Genomic DNA, 17,627 nt, shown 5'->3' with positions numbered 1-17,627 from the left:
ATGATTATTTTACCACCCTGTTTATGGGAGTGGATAGTGACAGGACAAGGAGTGGTTTTCAACTGACACAGGGGAGGTTTAGGTTGGATCTGAGGAGGAAGTTTGTCACACAGAGGGAGGTGAGGCACTGGAACAGGTTGCCCAAGCAGGCTGTGGATGCCCCATCCCTGGAGGCATTCAAGGCCAGGCTGGACGTGGCTCTGGGCAGCCTGGTCTGCTGGTTGGCGACCCTGCACACAGCAGGGGGTTGAAAGCAGATGATCACTGTGGGCCTTTCCAACCCAGGCCATTCTACGATTCTATGATTTTGTCAGGAAGCTTCTCAGTAAATTAAGCCCAAAATCAGAAAATAATAATAGTAATAAAGGTTAGTCCTGCATATTTTGAAATGATTTAACTTCTAATCTTATTACATGCAGTGATGTCCAGGCAGACGTGCTCAGCAGGGGCGGTGATGAGGGGTGCTGCTCAGTCACGCTGGGCAGGGATGGCTGCAGCGGGACGGGCAACGGCACTGACTTCTGTTGTGACTTCAAACCCTTCTATTTATTTATTTATTGTGGATACAATAAATCGAGTGGCTTCATTCCTTATTGTTGTTATTCCGCACCGGGCATCTTGGAGCCTCACCTGCCCTCAAGTGTTCCCGTGCTGCACATATCCCCTCAGCCTCGCTCTTCGGAGGGACTCACACCACAAACTCCTTCCTTCTCGCGTGGGAAAGGCGACACGCATCCCTCACGGCCGCTACGGACGGAGAAAAACAAGGCGGCCTCGCCTCCGGCCCCGCCCGCCGGGGAAAACCCGCCCGCCCGCGGCACCGCGAGGGGCGCCCGATCCGCGAGCCGTAGGATCGAGCTCCGCCGCGGCGATCGGCGGCGCCGCCCCTCCCCTCACATGACCGACGTCGACGCTCTTGCCGCGCCCGCCTGCCCCTCGGAAGAGCCCCTCGGCCGGCAGCATGGCACCGCCGCGCCGCACCGCCGGCCTCGCGCTGCTGCTGTTCCTCGGCGCCTGCGGTGAGCGGGGCGGGCGGCGTCGCGGAGTTGCGGAATCGCGGCGTTGCGGGGTGGGCGCGCGCGGGCGGCGCGTGCCGCTGTCCCTGGGGCACGTGACGCGGCCGCGGGCGGCTGCCGAACTGCGGGCCGGCCGGGGGGGAGCGCGGCCGGGGCGGCGCGGCACGCGGGGGAGCGGGGCGGGAGGAGCGGCGCGGCGGAACCGGACCGTGCCGGGCGGTGCCTCCCCGAGTCGGAGCGGGGCGGGGAGCCCGCTGCCCGCGACCTCCAGAAGGGAAACGGCAGGTTGTGGGGCGAAAAAAAGAAAAAAAAAAAAAAGGAAAATAAGGAAGCTTTAATCGGGAGGCGGGCAGCGCTGTGTGTGACGCGGGGGGGGAGGGCATCACCCAGAGGGGTTGCGGCGCCGCCCGCCCCGCCGTGCGCTCGGCGGTTCTTCATCCGCTCCATCCCAGCGCCTGCCGCCGAACCGCCGCCTCGGGCAACTTCCCCCGGCCTTCCGCCTCGGTGAAAGCGGCGATGGCAGGGCGAGAAAAAAGCAAAACCAGCCCTTTATGTCCTGCGCGCGCGTCCCCAAGAAGCGAATCGCCGAGCGGGCGTTGCGAAAAGCCGGGCTGCTTTGTGCCAATAACCTGCCGTGTGACCGCCGGCTTCGCTGCCGCTGCCGCTGTTACGCAAGCGCTGGGCTGGGCGCTGCTCCGTGCGGCGGGGCTTCGGGCCTCTGCTTTTCCATCTCCGTGCGATAAATGGTGGCGGTTCAACGACCCGTTGCCGCGCTGTGCTCCGTGCCGGCTGCGCTCAGTCTTTGTCACCTTCGCCTGCGTGTGTTTTGGGTTATTTAGAGCAGACCAAGTGCTGCCCAGTGTGGGGAACGTGTGTTTTCTTAAGTCATTTCCTACTGGGGACAAAACGCACCGATATCTGCTTTTACAGTTGTGGTTACTTGCTGTCAGTGTAGCTAAGTAGGTCAGGGTGTGCCTGGTCTGCCCTATGAACCTGCTTGGTGTGGCATTTCTCTTTGCTGTTGTGTCTAATAGCACCTATATTGAAATATCCCCTTTGGAGAAGTTATTTTCAAGCTGTTTTCTCTGTAAAGAGAACAGTCTGTGTACTATTTAACCCACTGCTTCTGATTCCACATCGTTCTGAGGGTTCTTTCAGTCCCAGTCAGTAAGATATCTCCCTTCTGTGCCCCACTAACTCCCAGCAAATACGGAATTTCACACCCCTTTACCCTTTTTCCTCAGGAAGGTGGAAGAGCCTCGCTTATGTAAAACAGCACTGAAAAGTTAAACAAATAAAAATCACAGCATTACAAAGCAAATTACTGAGGCATTAATATCAAAATCCTCTTTGGTTTATGCTCCTTTTGTGCCTTGGTGGAGTCGCTCGGCGTGCCAGGCGACGTGACCTGCAGGTGTGTTTGTATGCAGGCACCACGGCTGGCCTGGCTGGGTTGCAGTGGTTGCTCAAAACTTTAGATTTCTCACATTCTTTCTGAAATGAGAAGGGCTGGTACATAGGGGCAGTGTTAAATCCCTCCTTGAGTCAGAAGGAAGAGAGTTTTTAGCGTTGCTGGAACTCCAAACTGACTCTTGGCAACGAGTTCCGGTGCTGTGTGGTGGCAGATTGCAGAGCTGTTATCTCTTGGTTGCACCGTAGATCTGCGTGCAAACAGTAACCCTTCAGAGAGCCACGCTGCACCGTTGCTTTAACAACGTGCAGGTGCCTTGCCTGGGCATGAGATGTGCTGCTTGCATCTGTTACCCTGCTTACTGAGGATCAGGAACAAAAGTACGGATGTTACCGCCAGACTCAGCTTATTAAATAAGTCATTCCCTGAGCTGCTGGGGACAGGGTGCAGGTTTATGAGCCTCCTGTAAACAAACGGAGTATGGCCCGGGTTACTGAACGTGATGCTTAAGTGACATTATTAGGTATTATGCTTGGTCAGGTGGGGTGATGTATTTGCTAGCATTGTTGAAGCTAGAGCTCCTTGAGGTTTACTGCTTCAAGTTTAGAATAAACCACATGAAAACCCTCATTGACTGCCTTGTCCGTAGTCTGAAGTGTTCTTACCACACAATAGTTACATTAGGATTTGTTCTAGCACTGATAAATTAATGTGTGGTATTGAGCACAATTGCTTCACAGTGAACGCAGTCAAGTTTCTCCCGGCTCTGCCTTGGATGCTTCTTACAGCAGGTGCTCCAAACAGCGTAAACGATGCAGGCTGCACTTGAATGCTGGCACAGCCAACTGTCTTGTGTGCTGAGCTTTGTGTTGCTGGTAGAAGGGAACTGTATTGGGCAGGGAAGAAGTCCTTAATGTCAAGGTAAAGTGTGATGCAGAGTGTGAATTCTGTGTGTTGTGGGGTGGAAGGCTTGAATGGCTATTGAAGAGAACTGTGCAATCACAGTTCCCATCACTTTAAGGAAATGAGCCTGACAAACATCAACCTTATGTTAGTCAGGAATGATTCTTCTCGTATTTCAGTCCTGTCTGTTTTAGGGAACTGCAGCAAACTGGGAATGCTGAGCAAAACCAAATGAGAACCAGCTTTGGGGAAGTCTCTGTGCTGGGAGTCAGGCTGGGTTAAAAATCCAACTGTGACAAGTTCTCTAAAGCCTTGCATGAAATTTAACACCCGTGTCCTTTGAGCCAGGAATTGTAGAGACGCAGTGAAAGCGCACTGATCTTTCTTAGAGGTCAGCTGGAGTCGTGCCGTTGATGGAACAACATGGAGACTCTGGTCGACAAGCACTACATTGTTCTGAATGCCGTTTGGTTTACTCAGTTTCAGTCAGCAGAAAGCTAATGCTCATTTAATTTGTTGGCCTTGGTCAGGCAAGAAGGCTATAAATGATCCTCTCAGTATTTAGCACTGATAACTTCATGTTAACTTCCTAGTTTTAACATTTGTTAGGTATCTGGCTATCAGTTTGGTGTCTGACAAATAGAATCCAGTCTGAAATAATGTACTACTTTGTAATGAGTGTAAAGTCTTTGTCTTAACAGCTAATAATTGTATCTTACAGGCATTTTCCAGTCCTATGCAGTGGAAGTAGATGTAAAGGATGCCTCTAATGTTACATGCTTGTACGCACAATGGATGATGAAATTCTTGATAAAATATGAGACAAACAGTAGTGATTACGTAAGTATTTGGAGCTAACTTTTGCTGAGAACTGCGTTTAGTCTGGGATAAAACAATTTGATACATTTTGTATTTAGTTTATTGGTTTTCTTGATAGAGGCAATTATTAATAGTGTTCCTAACATCAGTTTAAGGCAAAGCGTAAGTTCTCAGTTAATAATACGAGTATCCTGCTGCACCTAAAAGGCATGGTGGTCTAAGGTGGTGGGTTTTATTTATCAGTGTAGCAGCATTCTGAGGCTAAACGGTGAATGTTAGTTGTGTAGTGGAGTTTATCAGCCAAGTTAAACCTGTAATTTTGTTCTCAGACCTGATGTGGCTCCTTTGTGAGCCCGGTGTCAGGCAGGTTATTCTACAAAACGCTGGAAAAGCCTAAAATAATCTTACTGGTCTTGTGCAAGGTTCCATCTAACTCTAGCAGGTTTCTAAGGCTGCCATGGGGAAGAATGGTTATCTGAAAATAGTGCAAACTTCTTTCTTTTAGAAAAATGCAAGCTTGGATTTGACATCCGCTGTGACACACAATGGAAGCACCTGTGGCAGTGACACAGAAGCTGCGCTTCTGGCAGTGCAGTTTGGAGATGGTCACTCTTGGAGTGTAAACTTCACAAAAAGCAACGAAACTTACCGCGCTGAGTTCATCACATTTACCTACAACACCAATGATACTGCTGTCTTTCCTGATGCCAGAAGACAAGGTAGTGTTATCTCTTGTCCCTCACCTCGCTCGGCTTTTCCAAAGTTTGAAGTACTGAGAGTGTATCTGGTGACTTCAGTGCAGAATGCTGCTCGTAGTACCTGTGTACTGGAGAAGAGTGCAGACTAGTTAGGTTAACTAGTGCCTTAAGTTAGCTTGACTAGTGCCCTTAGGTGGAACAGAAAGGGGAGGTTAACCATTTGAACAGGTTAGATGGGGGGGTGCTGCTAGCACATAAGAGGCAAATATAAGACTGATTTCTGTTTGTTCACCTTCTGTGAAGGAAAACAGAAAGTGTTAGGGTTTCTGTGTATGCTTAGTTCTATCAATGTGGTTTTCTTCATGAACAAAGACTTAGTGTTCTCCTTTCTAAAGGCTTCACTGTGTCACGTCAGGTCAGAACACGTGGGTTAAACATTGAAGAGAGGCTAGGACCGTTAGACTTAATTCCTGTTATTTCTTTGTCTTGTGAATTACAGAGAACGTAACACTACCTGTGAATGTTCCTGTGGTAAACGAGACATTAAAATATTTGTTTTTATTTGTAGGACCAGTTACAATTGCTGTAAAGGATGCTATGCATCCAATTCAACTGAATAATGTCTTTGTGTGTCATCATACTACCTCTTTTGAAGCAGAAAACGTAACACAGATTTTCTGGAATGTTACTATGCAGCCTTTTGTTCAGAATGGCACAATTGGTAAAAAAGGTGAGTGTTTCCAATTATAAATGGGCTTTTTTTTATGGTTTCCTAGGGCAGGGGTGAAATCCAGTAATTAAAAAAAAAACCCAACAGTTCTAAAATGTGCCATGTCAAACAATACATATATGTGTGTGTGTGTGTGTGTGTATAACATCTTCAACCATGTCTTTTCTTGTTCCTGGAAAAAAAAAAAAAAAAAAAAAAAAAAGATATCAATAGAGCACATCCAGTTGTGCAGAAATTTCCCAGCAGTATTCTAATAAAGAGTGCACTTGAGGGTCTTAGGCACCCCAGGCACTCCAGAAGTGTTGCTGCAAACTAGACCGTTTGAGCATGGAGGTTTTTCAACTGCCTGCTGTTTTCAGTGGAAAACTCACTGCTCTTTCACTTAAATAATACAAAGCCTGTGATGGCTTGTCTCATAGTTCTACTAGGCAGAGGAGACCAGCACAGCATCCTGCTACATACAGGACATTGTTTACTTAAATTGCAAAAGCAGTTTTGTAAGCATTAACGTTTACTTTTGTGGATGTGTTTTGCTTTAGTGTAGTAGAGAAGTAGCATTGCTTGTGGTACGTGGGTTTAAAACGGTGGGTAATGTAGAATTTCTCAGAATAAATTGCAGCTTGGAGCACTGTGCCACAGTGCTGAGCTGGAGACTCTTCACTTGGTGATGAGCAGATGCCCATTGAGCTTAGATTTCAACTTAGAAATGGGTGTCTGTATTAAACTGACTTCTCAGCCATAAGCCTTAATAAAAACTTCATCACTGAAATGGTGGTTAAACCTTCTTTTCAGAGTCTAGGTGTCGTGCTGATACACCTACTGCTGCGCCTACTGTTCTGCCTACTGCTGCCAATGCAACCACTGCATCTACCACCATTTCACCTGCTCCAACCTCCGCTCCCAAACCTGCTGGGAATCCAGTCACAGGAAACTATTCTCTTAAAACTGGAAATAAAACTTGTCTTCTGGCTACTGTGGGGCTGCAGCTGAATGTTTCCCAAGACAAGGTGCCTCTCTTATGCTTTTCAAAGTTTGGAATAGAATCATAGAATGGTTTGGGTTGAAAAGTACCTTAAAGCTCATCCAGTTCCAACTCTCCCCTGCCATGGACAGGGACAGCTCCACCAGATCTGGCTGCCCAGGGCCCCAGCCAGACTGGCCTTGAATGCCTCCAGGGATGGTGCATTCAGTTTCTCTGGGCAACCTGTGCCTGTGCCTCACCACCTTCATAGTAAAGAATTTCTTTGTATATAATCTGAATGAAGTACTCTCTTTTAGTTTAAACCAGTTACCGTTTGTCTTATTGCTACACAACTTGGTCAGAAGTCTTTTCCCATCTTTCTTGTGGGCTTCCTTTAAATATTGGAAGGCTGCAGTAAGGGTTCAGTCCTTCTTTAGGCTAAACAACCCCAGATAGCTGAGCCCATCTTGGTATCTCCAGTCCTCTGATTGTTTTCATAGCCCTCTGGACTCAATCCAACAGGTCGTGTCTTTATTGTGCTGGAGGACCCCGAGGTGCAGTGCAGTACTCCAGATAGAGTCTCACAAGAATACTGCAGAGGGAAAGAATCACCTCCCTTGCCCTGCTGGCTGCACTTTTGATGCAACACAGGATATACTTGGCCTTCTGGGCTGCAGTTGTGCATTACTGGCTCAAATTTAAAATTTGTCTACTGGTATTTTAGATTGCCCTGACGTAGGTGCAGCACCTGTCTCTTGGCCATGTTAAGAAGAGTAGAAAGGTTGCTGTGGTTGTTTTTGTGTGTGTGAAATGTGAGTGCAGAGTGTTTGCTTGGGCACTGCTGGCTGACCAGAACTGCTTCCAAGTGTGCAAGAACCTCTCTGACCCAGGGGTAATTCTGACACCTAGTTAGCTGCAAACCCTCACCTTGATCAAACCTAACTGGTTACTAGGAATAAATGGAAGATCCTTAAAGGACTGGAACTTTCTTAGGCTCTCGGGGCCTGCAGCTGCTGTCTTTTCCCACAGAGGGAGCCAAAGCTAAGCAGCTAAGTTTTCCTTTAGGTGTATAAAGGAAAAATGCCCTGGCCTTTCTTTTTATGTATGTATCTTTATTAAGTGGAAGTGAAACTTCACAGGGTGGTTTTGTCTCGGCATTGCCAACATGTAAAGTAACTCAAGCAGCTTTGCTTAGGTAGTAGCTAGACTTGGTGCTTGTGCTGTCTTCTTTATTACATGCTCTTCCAGCTTAAGACTGCTGCTAATTGAAATAGTAGATTCATGATAGATGCAAGTTAGCTGAGCTCCTTTGACGTGGTGTGTGTGCATTTCAGCCTCTCCTGATCAACATCGATCCGAAATCAACTCGTGCGGATGGGACATGTGGTAACACATCAGCTACTCTGAAATTGAATGATGGAAATAGGACATTAATTGACTTCATGTTTGTTGTTGTAAGTAACTTCTACTTTAAGTTTCTGCTTTAACAGCATTGTGTGATGAGGATTCGTGGTAAAATCCTGCAGCTCGCTGCTGATAGGCTGTTTTCATAAAGGAGGTGAGACTGGCTGGGGCAAAAAGGTGTTTGGGATGAAGTTCTGGGAAATGTAGGACTGTGGTAAATGCACTAAACTTTGGAAATGTGTTATTAAAATTGAAAATGCAGAATGACACGCTGACAGTTGGTTCTTGTTAAACAGAATGCAAGTGCAAGTGTACAAAAATTTTATCTGAAAGAGGTGAATGTTACACTACTCAACCATCAGAATGGTTCTGGTAAGTAATGCCTGCCTGTGAAGTGAATGTAAACTTCAATTTCTGCATTTCATCTTGTGCTTCTGATCAAAATACTGTTCATGCTTAATGTTACTTCCTACATGTAAGTCTTTTAGCTGATATGAACAAGAGTGACAAGCACAAATGATTGCAAGGGGTCGTTTGAAACAACAGTGCAGAGTTGTGCTGAGACTAATGTGAATGAAGCCTCTTCTTGATAAACATAAATTGTGAGGGCTTTCCTTACATTACAGTCCTCAGTAACATAAAATTCTGAGGTACAAAGTCAATTGAAGCTTTTTGTTTTTCCTAAGCAAGCTGTTTCTATGCTTGAAAATAGCACGGTATTTTCCTGTCTCTTCTGCTCAGTACTGGAGAGGAGTCCAGTCCTTCAAGAACTCAGGCATACATTTTTCTTCCAAATCAGAAACATGTTTTTAAATTGTTACAGCTACTGCAATTAAAAGAGCACTAAAGTGCCTGCACTGCATCTGTGTAGGCATGAGTGAAGGGATGAGAAAAGCCTGCTGTCATATTGGTATAGAGGATAGGCTACTGCTAAGTATTGTAATATCCAAAAGAAGCCAGGCAGTGAAATGAAGCAGATCAATCAAACTTAAGACTGTTTTGTGTTTTAGAGTAGCCAAACCTGAAAAGCTGGTCCATCCAGATTAAGCTCCTCAGTCCTATGAATGCATTAGCATCTTTCTTCTATTTAAAGTAGGCATGGAAATTTCCTTTTTTTTTTTTTTCCTTTCCTTTGTTTAGTCATTTTAAGTGCAGATAACAACAACTTCAGCAAATGGGATGCTTCCCTTGGTAATTCTTACATGTGCCGTAAGGAGCAAACTCTTGAGATTAATGAAGATCTTCAAGTGCATACTTTTAACCTATGGGTTCAACCATTCCTTGTGAAAGAAAATAAATTCTCAATAGGTAAGTTATTTTATTTTTGTACTGATTCTTGTATGTGCTTGTAAAATTCTTACTTGCTAAAAAGTACCAGAGCTGCCCATAAGCACTTTTGTTATTGTTTTATTTTGTTGAAGCTTTTGCCCCAGTGTATTTTTGTATGCATGAAATTAAACTTCTGAGGCCTACGTTCAAGGAAGGTTGTCAGCTTTATTCTGAATATGTTTTAAAAAAAAAAAACAAAACAGGTCTATTAAGCATTTCACTTCTCCTCTTGAGGGAGCTAGAGGAGCTGAAGAGGGTCTTAGCACTGCCTGACATCTTATCATATAGATTTTTGTAGCTTGAATGTATAAGACAATGGGAAAGAACTTGTATAAAAGTGAACTTCAACAACTTTTGGCGATTCTTCAGACCTAAAAATGATGTGAACGTTCCTAAGGAGTAGCAATGCTGTGGAAAAAAGAACTAACAGCTTCTTCTGGAAGCACTCTTACAATACATGCAGGACCAAACAAACGTTCTAAGGTGTTTGCTTCATTATCCTGGTTGTGTCTGGGGAAAACTGGAAAGATTTGAATGAACTTTGTTAATCTTTAGCATCTCTTGGTCCTTGTGTTTCATGACTTGCAGGTTAATCTGTAGACAGTCTGGGCATGGATTTTCAAGCTTATTTTTTTCCTGGGGAGTGGTAAATTGACTCCTCAGATTGTGTGCAGGGTGACTGATCTTTATCATCATATGCTCTGAGGAGTTAGATGGCCGTTTTTCCCTGTGTTTCTATTTGCAGCTAGCACTCCTCCTCCTCACAGTTAAGGGTTTCATCTCACTGTAACATGGCTCAGTTCTTGCTGTGTTCTCAATACAGAATCCAGGCTACTTTATTTTTAATTAGTAAATGTACCAGGCTTGCCTTAAGCATGAAGTAGATAAGCCTTGTCCTGTCTTAGCAGCAGCAGAATAGCTGCTCCCTTGTCCTGGACAGATTTTGTGCCCATGAATGCTCCCACACCAGGACAGCACCTTTACCTTGTTAGATTGTTAAATGTACAGAATGATCATAATGTTTAACATATGCTAGAAATACCCATGAGAACTCTGCAGTTTGTTCTTTCTTAGTGTAAACCTGTACAAATACTTGATTTTGTTCATCTTCGTGTTAAGGAAAATAGGTTTTTATACCACGCTTGGCAAGTATTCTGTCCTTATTTATTCCTTGTTGCAACCTTTTTCTTATCTACAGCCCAGGAGTGTTCGCTGGATGATGACACCATTCTAGTTCCAATTATAGTTGGTGCTGCACTTGCTGGCTTGATTGTCATTATAGTGATTGCTTACATAATTGGCAGAAGGAAAAGCTATGCTGGATATCAAACTTTGTGAACCAAAATGTAATCACTGCTCTGATTTCACCCTTAACGAAGCAAGTGCAAGTTCTGAAGTCCAAAAAAGCCCCAAAACTTAGACTGAACACTGGCCACAGCTAGTTGGAGTTGAGAAGCAGAGGGAGAATGTTTATCTCAGATGAAGCAGAACTACGTTTTTAGTTTTCCAGCTCCAAGAAGATGACGTGAGTCTCACACCTGTTCTGAAGATGGCAGATATCACTATTGCATAAATGACCAGGCCAAGGATTTTATTTTGAACAAAACCTTGAAATGTTTAGGATTTACCTTTTCTTTTTATAAATTGTAGCCTGAAATGGAGCACGTTCCAAACTGATGTGCACTGGGCAAATCCCAGAATTGCATGGGATTTGTACTTGCTTCTCTCTCTGCATTCCTTAGTTGTCACATTTGTGGGTTAAGCTGGCAGCATTAGTCACCATGTTGACTCATGTAGTACTACCACGGATTGTATGACGCCCAGGAACAGCTTGGTTTTTCATAGTTGAACTTCAGGCTGGTGACTGAGTGATTTTTTTCGAGTGGCAGCAGTAACTTACTTAGCTTTGATGGAGTTTGAGTAGTTTACTCCTGCCCCAGTGGTTTTGGAGCCATCCCCACACCGTGGCTGTACAAACCAGGTGGGTAACCCATCCCTGCCAGGTTTCCAAATGCTTTTCAAAAAAAGTGGTTTGTTTTTTTCCTTTTTTTTTTTTATTTAATGAATTGTTAGGCATGAATTCTTCATCGTGGCATTCCCCCAAAATACTCAACTGAGGCAGAATTCTGCTAAATTCATGCAGGTTTTTTACTGGCATCAATTTAAAGGGAATAACCGTTCTAAATAGTCCAGAACTTCAAAGTGCACTTAACTTTATACTTTGCACAGAGCTGGTCTATCTTATCTTATTGCTTTGAGTGACCATTGTAACTTCAAGGATGCTTTCGTTCAATGAGCCAGTATCTGTTGCTGCAACTTGAGCTGTCTTTAAGTCTTCATCTGGAATGGTTCTCTGCTAATTGAAATCCACATTATAACATATGTCTGCCTTTGACATTCTCAGTGTTTAATGTGCTTTATGTTTGACTGTGTGCTGTGTAGCTTTTATTAATGTTAAGAATGCAAAAGCCAAACAAGTCTGAGATGGACCCACTGCGCCTACTTTTCCTGCTGTGTGGAAAGGCTGACTAGCTTAAATATACAGTGCAGATGGACTGTCCTTAAGCTGCAGCTCTGCAGAGAATAACCCTTGCTGCACAACCTTTTTCTGTCCTCTTTGTGCTGTAACAGTTTTTATTGCATGGAAGAAAAAAAAAAAAAGAAAACTTTTCCAAACCATGTGTGACTTTTTACTTATGTCATAACACAAGCTGCTTAAGCTGGTCATTTAACAATCATAGTTGTCTTCTTTAGGATGAGTTTAGCCTGCAACAAAGCTGGTTTTGTGTTTTATTAATGTTTTCTAGGGTTATTGAGATGTCTGTGGCATGTTTGTATACAAACCACTTCTTTCAGTAACATTTTTTGGGTGAAAGTTTTCATCTTACCACTAGCTAGGGAAGCAAGAATGAGTGGATAAAGCTTGCTATAGCTTGTAGCCTACAGCTTGGATTTTGCATCAGTTACTGAAAATCATCTTAATGAAAGTGAGGAACGACTATAAGTTTAATCTCAAAACAGACTTCAAGACTTTTTAATTACAAAAATGTCAACTAGTGGCTCTAATTATTTTCTGCATTTAAGGATATATTAATATGAAGTTCATGTAGATTTTTTTTAGCATTTTACTGACTGATATTCAGCATCACCAGATAAATGTACGCTTGTGTTGAGGAGTGGTCACCACCCTGTCCTCATCTGAGCGCGTGAGCTTTCGAGCTGTGTTTGGTTTTAAGTGATGAAGTAGAAGATGGGAGTGCTTTGCACTACAAATTCAACAAAACTAAATGCCTCCTTGCAAAAACCTGGAAGCTGATCTTCATCTGCAAGTGTGTTGGCGCCGACATGAAAGTCCTCCTACGCCGCTGTGCAGTTACCTGGTTCTAAAACATCTCAGTTTCACCTGACTGCCTGTTATAAAACCACCAGATTTCCTGTCTGTGTTGCTCCATAGGGAATTGTCAACCTGCTCAACCTGTGCTCTAAATAATAAAGATTGTTCTGTTTCTTAAGGAAACTTGTTCATACTTTTTAACCGATTGGAAAGCAGACATCTTGTATTATCTTTTCTATAAGAAAATAAATGAGTAAGGCCAACTTCAATCAGTCTATATCTGAGCTTCTGTTGTGTAACTTGTGAAGGCACTCCTCACAGAGTCCTTGGTTGCCTGTGTCTTAATGTTTTGCTTTCCAGCACATTCTGAAATGTGCTTGGGTGCAATCATCTAACAGAAGACAACTTGAGAACTAATTGAAACTGCCTGGTTCATCATTAGAAATTTGCTTGTAAACTATTTTGGCAATTGCAGCTCCTTCCAGACAAGATACCTTTCTGATGTGATTTTTTGCTAGCCCTCTTAAGCTGATGTACAGCTGTGAAAAGTTCAGCTTTTCTTTTTGCAGTCATCCTGGGAAATAAATCCCTGCATTTAGTGAAAGTAGGGAAGCACTGGGGCCTTCTGGGAGCTGGCTAACAGCTTCATCCTCCAAGGGAGAAGCAGTGTGATCCTGGCTGTGCTGCCAGTTCTTCTGGTAGCAGTGCTACACAGTGCTTTGTTTTTTCTGCAGCAAGAGACATTGGTCTTCCCTTTACCATTACCTGTATTTTGAACTCTGTGGTGGTGAGACAGGAGGAACAGGTGCCATCTATTGCTGTACCCTCCCTGCTCCATTCTAGTCTGCATGTAGCATCATTAAATTATACCTACCTTCTTGTTTGCTAGCCAAAGAAAAAATAAAATTATTGTCTTTCTGAAATGTAGGCTGAGGTCAGCCGAAGCTTTTAAATATGGATAATAGATATTTCAACAAAAATCATAACAGCTTGCATTCTTAAGATGTGAATCCAGTGGGACTGCAGGTATCAATCTGCCATCAGCTCGTTGGTGCGTGCCAGGCTGGATGAGTCTATGACTAAACTTGAAAGAAGCAGCAGAGCAGAAACTACTGTTGTCCTACAATAAGCATGAGGACTTGTAACTTTAAAATCTAGGTTTTTAGTACCTACACAAGGGAAGCCTGCACATAGTGGTGTACTAGGGATATGCAATAGCAGTAAATGTGCAGTAATATACAGATACCAGCAAGGGAGGTGACAGAATTGGCAGTCTGTTAGCATGATGCTCTGGAAGGGGGGCTGTTGCTGCTGTACTTCGGGGAGGGGGAGGAGGACAAGGGAAAGATGAGTGTCTTAATGTCCTGGTGGGGCGAGGATAACTGTTCTAAATGAGTGGAGCATGATCTTGGCATTAAGCATATTAAAATGCATTTCTTTTTCAAACTTGCCCTTTTTCTATTTAGCTGAAGACTGCAGCCCAGAGGTGGACTACTTCATTGTGCCTATAGCAGTAGGAGCAGCTTTGGGAGGATTAGTTGTCCTAGTAATTATGGCTTACTATTTGGGCCACAAGAAACACCATAATGCTGGGTATGAGCAGTTTTGAAAGGGGAAAGTTTTTAACTTGCTTGAAGTAAATTACTAAATCTGAACTCAAAAGACTCGGAGCAGCAGCTCTGCCCAGTCAGACCACTAAGCCAGCGCGTGGCCAAGGAGTGATGGAATTCATTGCTGCGGCTCCTATTTTTCCCTTTACAAATAGCACAGAGCGTATCCTGGTTCGTCATCAGCTGATGAACTGAGTGCTTTTTCTCTAAAATGCTACACATCAGATCTCAGAATCGTAAAGGCATGCAGTGGCATTGTGTGAATAAACGTGGTGGTGTTCTGGACCGTGGAGGCGGCGTTTGATGTGTGCTTGTGGATGTGCAGCATTAAAGCAGATCATCTGCCATACACTGCGGTTTGTTTCGATTGTTACTGACTGTGCCTTACATACAGTTTACTAAATATTGTCACTGTGCTCTAAGATACCAAGATTTCTGGTCTTGTGGTTCTCTTTATGGAATACCTTAAACCAATTGGGGGGGAGGGGGAGGAAGGCTATTAGTTGCTTCTGGTGATTGTAATTAAGAGGGAAGATGACTTTTCATATCATGCCCAAAAATCTTGGTAGCCAAACTTTCTGATTATTTTGAACGTCTGTTCAGTGAAGTGGCTAAAACAGCCCCATTCATACGGCCTGAACACGGAGTCTGCTCATGGTGATGTGCAGTTGTCCAGGTGTGTCTCTGCAGATGCTTCTCTGAAGCTTCGAATGCTTGTGCTGTGGCAAAACGTGGATACGTGTGAGCCAACAGCAGTGGCAAACTTATGAGAGCTGAAAGATGGGATGTTCCTGGTATCAAACATTAAACCCTTTTTGTACCGCCAGTTAGTGTCCCGCAACAGTGCTGTACTGTAATACATGTTAAAGCAATTGATTTCCTTTTAAGAAGAGAAAAAGGGAATTTCTTTGCTGTCTGCTGGGTACCTTTCATCCCCAACAAATTCTCTTGTAGTAACACCTATTATCCGGCATGTAGTAATTAAACACTGTGTTGATCTCCAGTGATCCACGGTGTCTGAACACAGCACAATTGAAGCTTCTCTTTCGAGGTACTTCAGTACTGTTTTCAGCAGTCGGAACGACTTCACGTAGCTCATGGTGGAAGTTACACATTCTGTGCCTTTTTCCCCACTTTGGAGCATTGCTCAGCTTGGCAGTAGGTGCCTTCAGCTTTGCCCAGCTCAGTGTTCTTAGGTGCTGAGTTTCCGTGTGTCTTGCTTACCTGCCTCCAAACAAAAGGCCTTACACAGCCTTTCTTGGAAAGTTGCTGTGCTGGACTGCAAACTTCCCATCACCAAGGCTGATTCAGATGCTCAGCTTAAATACTCGCTTAACAGCCAATAACTTTGGGCAAAGTGTGATGCTTACTCTGCTCTAATATAAACTCAAGCAAAAAAAAAAAACAAACAGAAAATCTACTGCAAAAGCAGAAAGCCAAGCATCCTTGCCACCCTTGCAGTGCTGGAGCAGCGTGCTGACACGGTGTCTCACCTTATGGAGCGTTTCCTCTTGGCACATAGAGCTCTGCTCTGTCTTGAAATGGCTGCAGAGCGCTAAGCCCTGCTTCTGTGCCTGCTCACGGTGCTCCATGGAGCTTGGAATGAGTTCCCACTGTTGGTCACTAAAAGTTGCTCTCAGTGTTTGCGTCACTCAGGAGTTCATGGCATCCTTTCCAACTGGTGTATTGAAAGCACTGTAGCATTGCAGCTGTCTCCTCTTTGTTCTCTTCTGTTGGTTTCATTCCGGCCCGCGTCGCTCTGCTGACATCGATAACACCTTTCCTGTATTTGTGTGGAAAATAAACAAACTTACCCACCCACAAAGATTGTCCCTTGGTGTTTTCCATTCCATGCTTTCATTACGTGTCCCTGGGCTGTCCTTTGGATTCCTCAGGACTTGGTTTGATTCCTATTAGCCGTCTGCATATCCGAAGCCTTGAGAAATGGTGGTGGCTGGGGGGTTTGGGGAATCTCTTGGAAAGGCAGTGCTGTACCAGCCCGTGTTTTATGTCACTTTATTGCTGTTAACTGAGTTGTGAGTGGCCAACGTGCTCAGCCCTCTGCCTTGTCCATACATCCCTCATGCATCTGTGAATACTGCAAAGCAAGATGAAAGGTAGTGCAGAAATTGCAAGAAGAGTTTTGCCAGTGCAAATGACGTGTAGTATGTGTTTAAAGAATCTGCTCAATACTGATTTTACTTCAAATGTATTATACATGTAATACGATGTTCTCAGAAATGTTGTGTCTTTGCTCCTTGCTTTACTTGGTTTCTGATGCTCGGTTTCCTTTACTAATTTGTTCTCACTTCCCTTTTTGTTTTTTGTTTCTGTTTTTTTTTGTTCTTTCTGCAGCTGAAGAATGCTTTGCTGATTCTGACCTCAACTTTCTTATTCCAATCGCAGTTGGCATGGCACTTGGCTTCCTTATCATTCTTGTCTTTATATCTTACATCATCGGAAGAAGAAAAAGTCGTACTGGCTATCAGTCTGTATAATTTCTTAATTATTTCTCTGCTGCCGCCCCTGTGCTCTTCTCCTCACCTGTCCCTTTAAAAACAAACAAAACGTTCTTAGGTTTTTTTATTAAAAATTAAAAAACACGTCACAACAAAATAATACAGCATGAGATGAATTGGAAATTTACTTGAAGCTACTGTGTGGTTTTTGGAGAAAGTGTTCTGAGGACCATGGAAGTGAGCGGGGTTACGTGTGTCCACGTGAGAGATGTGCCTGACTGCAGATGACACTGAGACCTTCCTGTTGTTGTTCAGTCCTTTTATATGAGAAAATTTCTAGTTGTGTACAGCTATCAGATATTGATAAAAACCACATGATAAATGCTGCACTGGTGTGGGAAAATGAAAACAAAGCTCATGGTGCTTCTGTCTGGAACCTGGCTTGTGGCTGTTTGTCTTCTTTCATCGTTTAGCAGCTTGTTCCTGTGAACCGATCTGAATTCCCTCCTTCTGAATGTAAAGAGAGTACCTCACTAATAAATCAACCTACTATGAGGAGAACGTTCACTCTTCCAGTAAATTCATGTGTTAAAGATGAGCATGGAGAGGCTGACTGCTAGTGTGTTTGCAATTGCTTTGCACTAGCATGCCTGTAACTCCCCTGTAAGATGAGACTCAGTCCTGGAGAGTTCTCACTGCTCAGGAAAGCCAGCGGTCCACTAAAGCTCACATTTTGTGTTGCTTTCTTTGGCCGTCTTCTCCTTTTCGTTCTGAATTCAGTTGTGGAACGAGGATGGGAGGGTGGAACCTCACTGGCAGCAGGTTGCCTGAGCTCTGGTCTGTGCTAAAAGGGACTTGTGAGAAGAGCACGCAGCACCGGTCCCCAGCGTGAGGCTTGGATGTTCTGAGGATGAGGAGCGCGTTGTGCCGAGATCCCTGCAGTTTCACTGGCA

At 44.2% G+C, this 17,627-nt stretch overlaps 1 protein-coding gene across 3 annotated transcripts; it reads left to right on the top strand.

Annotated features, from left to right (window-relative positions):
• The first annotated feature begins 883 nt into the window (after positions 1–883).
• Positions 884–17,203, top strand: LAMP2 (lysosomal associated membrane protein 2). Of its 3 annotated transcripts, none has more exons than XM_052672969.1 (9): positions 884–1,019; positions 4,052–4,170; positions 4,655–4,868; positions 5,416–5,577; positions 6,370–6,584; positions 7,873–7,992; positions 8,239–8,314; positions 9,083–9,250; positions 16,571–17,203. In XM_052672969.1, the coding sequence occupies exons 1-9, from the start codon at positions 962–964 to the stop codon at positions 16,711–16,713; spliced, it is 1,275 nt and encodes a 424-aa protein (XP_052528929.1). In that variant the 5' UTR covers positions 884–961; the 3' UTR covers positions 16,714–17,203. The 3 variants fall into 3 exon arrangements, with proteins under 3 accessions (XP_052528929.1, XP_052528928.1, XP_052528930.1); XM_052672968.1 differs by lacking the exon at positions 16,571–17,203 and adding an exon at positions 14,072–14,564; XM_052672970.1 differs by lacking the exon at positions 16,571–17,203 and adding an exon at positions 10,470–12,874.
• Positions 17,204–17,627: the final 424 nt, after the last annotated feature.

This window comes from Tympanuchus pallidicinctus, unplaced genomic scaffold (genome assembly GCF_026119805.1).
Source record: "Tympanuchus pallidicinctus isolate F22 unplaced genomic scaffold, pur_lepc_1.0 scaffold13, whole genome shotgun sequence".
Taxonomy (NCBI): domain Eukaryota; kingdom Metazoa; phylum Chordata; class Aves; order Galliformes; family Phasianidae; genus Tympanuchus; species Tympanuchus pallidicinctus.
The sequence above is the reverse complement of the archived record's forward strand: the minus strand, read 5'-3'. Positions and strand labels throughout refer to the sequence as shown.